This window comes from Spinacia oleracea, chromosome 4 (genome assembly GCF_020520425.1).
Source record: "Spinacia oleracea cultivar Varoflay chromosome 4, BTI_SOV_V1, whole genome shotgun sequence".
Classification (NCBI taxonomy): Eukaryota; Viridiplantae; Streptophyta; class Magnoliopsida; order Caryophyllales; family Amaranthaceae; genus Spinacia; species Spinacia oleracea.
The window spans coordinates 5,808,424-5,820,500 of NC_079490.1; the positions used below are offsets into that span (position 1 = coordinate 5,808,424).

The following is a 12,077-nucleotide window of genomic DNA, read 5'->3' on the forward strand; positions in this document are numbered from 1 at the left end:
TTAGTCGCGATCTTTACGTGGACGCCCATTTGAAAGTTTAAACGATAGCAAACGTTGGTGGTCAAGGCCGAAAGCCGGTTACCCAAACTCGGGTGGGCCAATTATCCAAGTTCGGAGTATCCACGACGCGATGGTCGGTTTCTCAAGGGTAACTTATGATTTCATTGCATCCAAAACTTGTCACAACACTATGATAGGCAACACCAAAAACACCAACAAACCATAGACAAAACACAAAAGGGTAATAATATAACAACTACTCCATCATTTATACAAAGTTGTTATCACTTATCATTGACTACTTCCAGGTCCTCCTAGTGTTAGAACCACACCTTGGAGATCACTTCTGTCTCGTAACTCTTGATCCTTCCTCGGTAGTGTTCGGAAAATGGACGAGGAGGTGTCCGAGCTCCCATGAACAAAATCACGGTTGAGTCCTATATCGGGGCTCTTTACGGGCTTAAAGAGTGAACTCTTTACAAAACTGGTTCCTCTGCTTGAGTTTGTACATTGCTGAGCAAATGGAATTTGACCGAAGTTGTTTTGGGTCCGATTCGGTCCTTTATACAAGATGTTTGGTCCCTGCTGAACATTGCACTAGTAGATGACAAATAACTAGATTAGGTACCGTACATGCACGAATATTTTAAAATTATTTAACTAAATTTTCACTATAATATAATTCACTTAAATATTTGTCTCTAAAGTTACTGCATATTTATTAAATCTTTAACCTACTCATTTAAGCACCTAATACAAAGTATGAAATTTTCATCCTACTACAGCCCTATGTATTGCATATTTGCATATTTTATACGTAGTAGGTTTGCTAATTTGATCAAAATATTCGATATACTAGTATGCTAATTTGACCAAAGTATTGAGTAAATATATTTTCTGTTACTAAAATATTGCAAATAAACATTTTTAGCAAATTATTATGAGGTATATATCATTTTCATAATCTATAAACAAATTTCTTTTTAATACATAAATAATAAAAAGGGATATGAATTAAAGTCCGAGAATTTTTAGGAAAATTTTGGACCAAGGAGTGACCCGTGTCACTTCTGGCGCCTGTTTTAGTATAATGTAATATAATGTAATAGATTAAGCTGCAATAGCGATAAAATACACTGTATGATTAAGGTGAAAAACTGCTTACAGGAGGAAAAAGAACCCCTCTGAACATTCTGCCATTAACATTTGCTGTCATAAGGTAACCAGAATCGAAAGAACCATCCACTTTCCCATGCACTTCAGCTCCAATCTACCAAAACAAATGCAACAAACGTCAAAATCAACGAAAATTACACGTAACAAAACTTCATTCCAAACAATCTCAACCGAAAAAAGTTGATTAATTACCAAGCTTTGTGTAACACTATGGTTAAGGTGTCTCCCCTCTGCTGTCAAAAGTTCCACTTCAGTTTTTACTGTATGAGGCGGTAAAAAATGTGCGTGTCTTTGGTTAGGCCGATGCTCCCCTAAGATGTAAACATCAGGAAGACTTTGTTGAGTTTGTTGTTGTCTTGGTGGTTTGTTTAGTTGGTTCATAATGGAGGGGAATGAGAAACTTTGAGGTACTGTAATGGAGGAAGATGTCGGGTTTTGGACAGTTGTTGTGGTTTGTTCTTGATCAGATTGAGAAGGGGAGGAATTCTGTGACAATGAAAGTGAATGTTCTTCTTGTTCTGTTTCCTTCTCAAATGTGTTTGTGTTCATGGTTCGTGTTCTCTTTGAGTGTGTTGTTTTTGGGTCATTTGTGTTGTTCGTTTCTGTTTCTATGCAACTGCCTAAAAGAATTGTCTTATGCGACTGAGGACTTCTTCTCCTTCGTTGATTCCTGTGATTTCCGAAGCTTTTACACATTGAGATGTTGTAGCGGCCGTTTGGATGGTCTTCCCCGAGTTGTAGTATTAGGAGTTCCCCTAAAGGCCGCTCGTCTTCGCCACACCTGTTAGTAAGCACACATGTTACACTCGAGGAAGTATGTACAAGATAATATGGTTCGCGCTAGACCCGATAATCATGATTCCGGCCCGAAAACTAGCGGGTTTTGGACAGAATTTTAGGCCCGTTTTTGGGTCCGGTCCGAATTTTATAAAATTTTGGTGGGTTTTGGGCAACTCAAAACTAATTTAGCACAACCCAAAATGGCCCAAAAGCCCGCTATTTTGGCCCGAAATAGCGGGTTTGGGACTGAAATTTCCGGCCAGAAGTTTGGCCCGATCCGACTTAATGGGCATAAATTTTAAGACGCAGCCCCGTCCAAAACCGGCCCGTAGATCAGGCTTAGTTCGGGGCTGCCTAGCAAAATATCTACCAGACTCGATAAACTGTCAGAAAATTCAGGTTTTGGAACACGGATGCTTTAACCTGAAGATTGAAACAACCTGCTAAAACAACTAAAAAATCGACCCTAAACTAACAGACAGACAACTCCAGGAAGATTGATTTGGTGTAAAAACGAGCAAAAAAAAACGGTGAGAACAGATTAGAGTCAAAGATGAAGGGACTAACCCTCCGTAAATGGCAATGTCAGAGTCTGTAACAATTGCTGTATGAGAAAATCTCCCTTGAGGTGGCTGACCACAAATCTCGAGTTTAGACCATGAACTTATCGTTGTGTCGAGGACCCAAGTATCGTTGTAGTATTTCTTGTCTCCGACTCCACCTACAACATAAACCTGTTTCGTATAATCATCATCAGTATCAGTACATAAAAACTCATACACTGACTGAAAACAGAAACCAGTAACTTCTAGTTTTATCAGCAATGACAAAAATTGCATTAGAAGAATCATAAAATCGCGTTAGAACAAGACAAGAGCTGATCAACATGAGCCCGGCCCAAAATAGCGAGTTTTGGGCAGAACATTTAGGCACGGTTTCTGGTCCCGGCCCAATTTTTTTTTTTAAAATGACGGGTTTTGAGCAATGTAAAACTACGCTTTTAGTTACTCCTAAATTTGTCCCGGTCCGAAATGACCCACAAACCCGCTATTTTTGGCCCAGAATAACGGGTTTTGGGCACACAAAATGAACCCAAAGCTTGACCCGGCTGACATAATGGGCAGATTTTCAAGGCCTCAGCCCGGCCCGCATTTTGATCAGGTGTAGAACAAGTGAACAACGAGGAAAATAGACCGTTCAAGTCATGGCATCACAAACCTTAGTCCCAATTCTGCTAGCATCATGTCCTGCCCGAAAAGCTGTAAAACTGAAAGTTTTTTTTAAAAAATTGACAGGATTTGAGCAAAGTAAAACTACACTTTTAGCCCGAAAAACCCACTATTTTAACGGGATTTGGATAACGTAAAACATAAATATGGGCCGTCCCGAAAATAGCCCGAAAGCCCGCTATTTTGGCCCAAAATAGCGGGTTTTGGGCACACAAAATTGGCCCGAAGCTTGGCCCGGCCTGGCCTGAGATAATAGGCAGATTTTTAAGGCATCGACCCGGCCCGGACGGTCTTTTGATCAGGTCTACAAAAAGTGAACAACGAGGAAAATAGACCGTTGAAGTCCTGGCATCACAAACCTTAGTCCCAATTCCAATAGCAGCATGTCCTGCCCTCCTACCAGGCGACGGTCCAAGAACTTCCAACTGCCAATAGAAGTCACAAGTACAACAACAACAACCATAATTCAGCAACTATAATTCGATCATGCAAAAATGGAACCGCATTTCATACTAATTAAACCTCGGTTTTGTTAAAGTAAACTTACCCTAGACCACGTCAAGGAATCGACATCAAACACGTCCACGTCACCATGGTAACGGTCCCCACAATCCCCGCCATAGACGAACACCTTCCTCCCAACCGCCACACTAACATGACTATCCCTAGGAGGAGGGGAATAATCACCCTTCACCATAGGGGAAGACCAACTCATAGTCTTTAAATCCAAAAAGTGCACATCATTCAAGTAATTCCCTACACCTTCACCACTCCCACCAAACACGGCCAATTGACCACCGTCCCCCACTAGGGTGGCGGTGTGGCTTTCCCGGGCCGAAGGGTAGGACCCGGAACACGTGGGTTGAGTCCATTCTTTAGAGTCAAGGTCTAAAATGTGGAGATCATTGACTTTTTTTGAACCATTTGTGCCACCAAAGACTATGATCTTGTTCCCCCATAGGGTCGCGGTGTGGCTATCTCTTGGACCCGGACCCGGCCCGGTGGTTACTAGGGTGGTCCAAGAGACTGTGTCTAGGTTTAGGACTAGGACATCACTGTAATGCATACCTCCACAACATCCCTGAAAATTAACAGGGAAAATTTTAAAAAATTTATTGAACATCTGTATCGTTCCAATTTTATCAGATGTTTTCGAAACAGAATAAAATTTATTGAACATCTGTATCGTTCCAATTTTATCAGATGTTTCGGGAAGCAGAATAGAATCTATTGAACCTAATTAATTAAGCATCTTTTTACTATGATAATGTAGTTTAAATAATTTATTAAAGATAAATTAAGAACACCATTTTAGCCATGAGTTGGTCCACCGTCAACTGGAGGTAATAATTAAGGTTATCCAACATTCCAACCAAAATCAACTTCCTATAAATAGTAAGAAAACACTAGAAAAACAAGTGCATTACTTACTACAGTCTGAAGAACACACACAAAAAGGTTGGAAACTAAAAATAAAAATTACCAAGAATTTATCAAAAATATAATTTCATAGCAATTTACAGGAAATGTATTATATTAAAAAATACAAAAAAATTATCAAATACGTAATTTCACAACAAATTTACAGGAGATATATTATATTAAAAAAAGAAGTATTGATGATAATCAACTTCAAAAGACAATCACACAAACTGAGAAATATTCTATTTTTTTTTCAAAAATATAACTTCACAGCATTTTACAGGAAATATAAAAAATAATATTATTGATAATAATCAACCCAAAATGAATAACACTACAAGAACCCTAAAGACCGAAATAAATATAAATAACACAAATTGAGAAAATTTCCTATATCATGCAACAAAAGCATGTATTATCATGTCAAAACTTGCAAAAAAACATGAAATAAACAAGAAAAAATAGTATTAACACTCCTTTAAATATAATACAATAGACATAATATTGAGATTATAATCACGTTGATAGTGTAATTTGAACTAGTAATGTTACGAAAAACAACAAAAGAGGGAAGAACTTACCCCAAATACATAAACATGACCCTTAAAGAAGCAAGAAGTGTGCCCCCATCTTTCAGAAGGATTTGTACCAATTATCTTTGGATATAACCACATTGCTTTCTTACCTTCAACTCCTTCATAACTTCCTAAAGAACCCATCTTTTTTTTTTTTACCTCTCTAGTTTGTTTTTTCTTTCTCTCTCTAGAAAATGGTAGAAATGAGAAAAGCAAGAAAGAAATATGAAAGGAAAAAAAAATGAGATGATGAGTGAATTTAGTACTAGTAAAAGTAGTAGTAGTAGAGTGTAAGTTTGATGAAACAATATATTTATTAAGACATGAAAAGATGGGTGCTTTCAACTCCAATATATTATCACTGTGACAACCAACACCCAACTCTTTCAACCTAATAGTGGGACTATTGACAGTGGAGGTGAAAAGATTGTATAAAAATCATCACCTTTTTTTCTAAAAAAAAAGTGAACTTTTTTAGAAAAATAAAATAAAAGTATTTTGATATTTACTATGGACATGTACGGAGAACTTTGTATGAAAAATCAATAAGTATTGTTCAATGACCTTGATTTCTGTTTATAATTTGAGATGTCCTTGTATTTTATTCGGAAAATAAATTAAGCTATAAAATAGGTATATAACGGAGTATGAGTAATTTCAAGGTTAGTATTTCAGTGGTAATAATTTTTTTACCTATTCACTACAAAGTAAAGGGCCGAAATTATGTATTTGATGATGAAATATTAATAAGAATTGTTCAATAACCTCCTTGTTTATTATTTGGAATGTCGTTGTTTTATGTGGAAAAGATATTGAACTATAGAAATAGATATATGCGGAGTAGGAGTAGTTACCAGGCGGGTATTTTAGTGATAAAAGTTTTGAAATTTATTATGTACGGACTACTTTGTATTGGATTATGAAATATCATAAGCATTGATTTAGTTATATAAATTAGGAGTTAATGTGATTGTGTACTCCAAATAACACGAGTAGGTTATATACTCATTCACGTACCTTCTTGTTTATAATTTGTGATGTCCTTGTGTTTTTGTTCAGAAACGATATTAAAGTATAGAAATAGGTATACTCCCTTCGTTCCTTAATACTCGACATGTTTTGACTTTTTGCACTATTTACATAATTCACTTTGACCCTATTTCATTTCTAGTATATGAAAACAAATGTTAGTATATATAATATATTGTTGGTTTCATCTTAATATATATTTTCAAAATATTAATATTTTATAAATTTTTATAATATGTAGTTAAAGAAATTGGGGGTCAAAGTTGTGTATTGACAAGCGTATTCGGTCAAAATAAGTCGATAAAGGGACAGAGGGAGCAGAAGTCACAGAGGGGTATTTTAGTGATAATAAAAATGCATGGGGTTGGATACTAAAGCTTTGAAGGAATTTATTTGAAGTGATGTAAAATCAAGCTAAGGAAAGACATGACACTTTGACAATTTGACAGATGGAGAGAGATTGACACTTTTGTTTTGTTTCACATTTATTTATTTTGAAGGAATTTATTTATATATTTATTTTTATTTATCAATTTAGTTGTCTAGCTGAAAATGATGGTGTGTATGGGGGGTTGATGATGCATTGGTTTGTGGGGAAATGATTTCGAGAAAAGAGAAGTTGTGTGAGTTTTGAGGTTAAAAGGTCAAGCATTGTTTTTTGGTTCCTTGTTCTTTTGTTAATCCGCAAGTGCGATGTTGGTTTGATACTCCATTTTTAACTTAATTTATTTATATCTAAAATTTATTAATCCGATAAACCCCTTAAATAAGAAGTTCAAATGAAAATATTAAGCATAAATCACAAACCATTCAAGTAACGTGTAGTTTTGTTATACATTATTTAACTAATTTATATCGTATTTCGTATTACTTCGTCAGTCTCTTGTTATTTTTTACGTTTTTCTTTTGGTGTCCTAAAATGTGAAAATGTTTTTTCTATTTCTTTTTATATTATCACATAAATGCTTTAATACACTATTAAATTTTGTGTCTAATGATTATTTTTACCAATTAAATTTATTGGGTCATTTAATCTCTCACACTTTTTTCATTGGGACATTAAAATATTCTCGTTTTCTCAATATTAGAACTTTGATAAAAATGAAAACATTATAAATAAACGTAATTTTCCTTGTTTAAATAAAAAAAATAGAGGAATCTTAATACACATTAATTAGTTGTTAAAACGCGTGCAAAGTACTAAATGTAAAGAACAAAAAAAGATGGAGGGAGTAGAAAATATACTAAGTGTTGCTTAATACAAAGCATTGTAGTCCGCAAGTGCAATGTTGTTTGAAATGAATGATACTCAATTTTAAATTTATTTAAAAAAAAATATTAATCCATAAATGATAAAGCTCGTAAATAAGAAGTTCAAATGAAAATATAAAGCAGAAATCACAACTTATTCAATAACGTATACTTTTATTATGCATTTCTGAATTAATATCGCACCTTGTATTAAAAATGTATTTTATTATACTTCGTATTTCTTTTAACTTTCTCGACGTCCGTAACCCTTATAATTTATAATAAACTTTTCCCTTCTCATTCTTTGAGTTTTCTACTTAGTTAAATATAATATTTTAGATATTTTTTTAAAATATATTTTCCAATAGTGGGAAGGGTATAGGGATTGATGGAAAGGGGAGATTTAGTGTTTGCCTAACAAAAATGGCCCCCAATTTTCAAGGTAAAAAAGTGTTACATAAATGGGGGGAGTGGATCTAGAAATAATGTCCCTTCTCAAGGTTCATAGGGGAATGTGTTTGTGGGATTTGTTAAAGAGGGAAAGAATCTCATCTCATCTTCTCGATCTTTCTTTAAGTTTTTGGAGATGATGAAAAATTTATGGTATCTCACACTCCTATTGTCACTCTCACTATCTCTTTGTTTGTCTCCAAACAAATTGAATATAGTAAAGTTTGTATGCTTTCTTACAAAAATATTACTCCATCTATTTCTTTTTGATGTATACATTTTAGAAAGTGGGAAGTTTTTAAGAAAATTGGAATCTTGGTTTGTATTGGTATAAGTGTAATGATTGGGTGTAAGAAAAATGATTGTATGTAAAAGATTATAATAAAAAAAGAAGAGAGAAAATAATAAAGAAATAAGGTAAGAGAAGAGGAGTGATAATGATGGGTGATAAAGGAGGTGAGAGAGTGGGTATATGGGGAAGGGAAAAGAATTAAATAATAGGGGTGGGAAAATTTAGGTGGGAATATGGGTAGAATCTTTAGGTATTTTGGTAATTAGATAGAAATATAAGGGTATTTTAGGATAAAATGTATGTCCAAAAATAGAAACGGATACAACAAAAAGAAACGCTTAAAATGAAAACGGATACAACAAAAAGAAATGGATGGAGTACTACTTTGAATATGTTTGTCTCTCACATAATTGGTCTTATGGTTATGTGATTGATACTTCTTTCGTCTCTTTAAGATTACTCGATCAGAATATGGATGTACAATTTAAAATTTTAAGTTTCGATCATATAAAATTTGAATGTTTGATAAGTCTAAAATCGACATTTTTCTAAAAGGTAAAGAGAATAAAACATTCGCTACAAACAATATATATTAGACCAAAGCTTTCATACTACTCTGTACAATCTAGATGAAGAGAATATGTCCTAACTAAAAAATAAAAAACATAAAATATGATTTTTGTATAACAACAAGTCTTAACGAAAAAATTATTTATTTATTTATATAAAAAAGTTACAATAAGAAAACTAAGTGTGTTTTCGTGTTTTCTTTGAGGGGTACTTTAGAATTGTAAGATTTGATTGCACACAAGTGATATAACTCAAGTGAAATAAATAATTATTGGGGTTGTAGTATTGTCATTTTGTAATTTCATTGGATTTGATTGCACATAAGTGACCTAACTCAAATAACATAAATGTGTGAGCGTAATTATCGGAGATGTATTATTCTCAAAGATATAAGGATATTAGATCACCTCTAATTAGAGCTCAAACAAGGGTTAAAGTGGAAAAAATGTTGTTAAATCCCCATTATATATGAGTTACTTCCTCCGTTCTTTTTTAAATGACACAATTATTTAGGCACGTTTGTCAATGCACAGTTTCATACATTAATATCTCTAATTGTGTATCTGAAAAAATTATAAAAAATTGATATTTAAATAATATTTACTGATATGAACCTAATAAGACCCCACACGACTATGTTTTTTCTTATGTATAAACCACAAAAGGAAATCAAAGGTGTTTGTGTGAATAGTGTCTAAAACACCATTATGTCATGTAAATAAGAACAGATGAAGTATTAAATTTAAGATTTTTTTAAAAAAGTTATGAAATTTGATAACTTTACTAGAAAGGTTTTTTTTCTGAAAAAATAAAGAAAAATTTGTGATTAAAAAATAAATTCATAAGAAGTGTTTTTTTAATAGTCTCACCATGAATATCGGGTACCAAAATGAGTTTCAAAAATAAAATAATACTCATATTTAAAGATGTCAAAATTCTCAAAATACGCCTCATTTTCAATTAATTCCCAATTAATCTACTGTCCATGTCAACATTGGTATAAAGAACTTTTTTCCCTGGTCCGTCACTAAATCGCCAATTAATTTTTTTATATATATATATCTTACTCAAGTTTCCTTATACAAAGTATAAATTTTGCCACGTTTTTCTTTAAAAAACAAACAAATATTATTTCGTATTAGTGAAATTTGCAAATTGATAAAGGTCACAGTGTGACTGTTGAGGAAGAGCGTATCAAATTTATCCTTTCTCCCGTTAAAAGATCGCCCCTTTTTTTCTTTTATTACTCTGCGATATAAACTCCGATGTCTTTCACGCGATTTTAACTATCCGAAAAAAAAATTCTTTCTTCTTATCCAAACAGAGTACAACTCTTAATACTCCGACAACCAAACTTGTTTAGTGAAGATGGTAGGGAACTCATTAATAAGTAACAAGTTTGAGCATCATGATATGTTCACACTTTTTAAATGAGAATTCTCTCGAGTCTCATACCCTACTTTTGAATATTAACTCGCGTAACTAGGTAAGTTTGAACATCGTGATCTATTTACACTCTAATGAGAATTCTCTCGAATATTTTCCCTTTACGTTCAAGTGTTGACCAAGCGTTGACCTGCGTAGCTGGGTAGTTTTACGAACAAAAATGAGTTGACAGTACTGAATACTCACGCGATAAACACGGGAGTGTTTTGGGTAGAGGGTGAAATGGCGGCAACAGTATCGATAAACGTGAAACTTAATAGTTGGACAACAAGTAGTCAGCTATAGTCTTAGTTACAGTGAGACTCCCTACTTTTTCAGTTTTCTTCCATTGAAACTTGGAATCGCAAAAACAAGCACCGTTTTCTAGACAAAAATTACACTCCCTTTAAGAAAGAAATTTGAGTATTGAGATGAAAGAATGACTGACATCAATATATCTTTTCTAATACTTCAATTTTCTTGAGAAACAACACAAACCAAACTCCAATACTACCTCCGTACCTAATTTCTTTTGCCCCAATTAGGGGTGAAATTATTAATGGGAGTATATATATTAATAGGCGTTTTTACAAACGTCTACCTGTCACGTGACGCTCTCCCTCGATTCATAAGTCCATGCTATTAAGCCACTTTCATTTACAAATGAGAAACATGGTTTGCATAAGATTCGAACCCACGACCTTCAATTCCAACACTAGAGTGTTGTTAACCAATTAAGCTATAACACTTTATATGTTATCTTTGCAAAATTTGATATTAATATAATATAGAATAATTATCTTGTGAATAAAATTCAAGCATAATTTCATTAAAGAATTGTAATAATTATTTGTTATTCACGTAATAATCCGGGCATCGCCCAGGCCAAAATACTAGTTATTTAATAATTAGATATTTAAGTTAAATGGATGAGATAATGTCTGATGAAGCGGGTGGCAAATCTGGTCGTTTATAAGTGTCATTAGTTTAGCTCGGTGCAATGCATGATCATATATTTTATCGAATCCAAAAACTTTTATATAAGGAGGTCTTATATAAGTTAAGCAATTGAATCAATTAGTTAATATCTGAAACTAATTATTTAAGCACTGGAATCAATTAGTTAAACAATGAAAATAATTAGTTAAGCGCTGAAACCAATTAGTTAAACAATCAAAACATTTTCGATGTAATGAACCGAAACTGATTTATACGATCATCCCCTTTCATATGTGAATGAGCGATGGACGATTGCACGTGATGGGTTACGCAGGTGACAACCGGATGCAAGTAGAGCGAATTGAAAAATGGATTATGCAAGGAAAGTTTCACCGGTCCGAATCTAATCCATTATCAAACATATATACCAGAGTATCTCGAGCTACAGAGCTAGGCCCACTAGCCCAGTCCGACTCGGTCCGAATGACGGGTATTGAGCAGATTTTTAGGCTAGTTTTCCACGCCTAACCATTTTATTCATTTGACCGGTTTCGGGCAACTAAAGACTTCGAAGTTTTGGTGTAAAAATGCAAAATTGATTCCACCGAAAATAGCCGTAAAAATCCGCCACTTTTAATCCTAAATAATGGGTTTGGACATAAAAAATGACCCTGTTTTTACCTAGTCCGGCATAATGAGTGAATTTTGTCACGGCCCGACTCGACCCGTGCCGGACCCACCATTAGACGAGGTTTAAAGTGTTTAATGTCATCCCTACCCCCAAGACAATATTGTTTCGTTTGTTTAGAAATTTCAGTTTGAATTTCTTATGAGAAAATAGAATTGATGGTAAGCTACTGTCATTTGTGGCTTCAGCAATGCATGCAAATAAATCAATCAATCAATCAGAATCAATCACAGATTTCTCCTTCTTTAATT

The 12,077-nt window shown here is 33.8% G+C and overlaps 1 protein-coding gene across 1 annotated transcript; it reads right to left on the minus strand.

Moving 5' to 3' along the window:
* Positions 1-225: 225 nt before the first annotated feature.
* On the minus strand, positions 226-5,583 carry LOC110796731 (uncharacterized). Its single transcript, XM_022001818.2, has 7 exons — positions 5,189-5,583; positions 3,733-4,266; positions 3,545-3,610; positions 2,524-2,690; positions 1,369-1,957; positions 1,166-1,270; positions 226-597 (listed from the first exon to the last, which is right to left on the minus strand). The coding sequence occupies exons 1-7, from the start codon at positions 5,324-5,326 to the stop codon at positions 292-294; spliced, it is 1,905 nt and encodes a 634-aa protein (XP_021857510.1). The 5' UTR covers positions 5,327-5,583; the 3' UTR covers positions 226-291.
* Between the last annotated feature and the right edge of the window lie 6,494 nt (positions 5,584-12,077).

Excerpts from the sequence above, each read along its gene's own strand:
- LOC110796731 (XM_022001818.2), bottom strand. The coding sequence starts at position 5,326 with ATGGGTTCTTTAGGAAGTTATGAAGGAGTTGAAGGTAAGAAAGCAATG. Across the intron at positions 3,611-3,732 it reads ATTCCTTGACGTGGTCTAGG|TTGGAAGTTCTTGGACCGTC; the intron begins GTAAGTTTACTT and ends TTCTATTGGCAG. Across the intron at positions 598-1,165 it reads GAGGGGTTCTTTTTCCTCCT|TGCAATGTTCAGCAGGGACC; the intron begins GTAAGCAGTTTT and ends GTCATCTACTAG.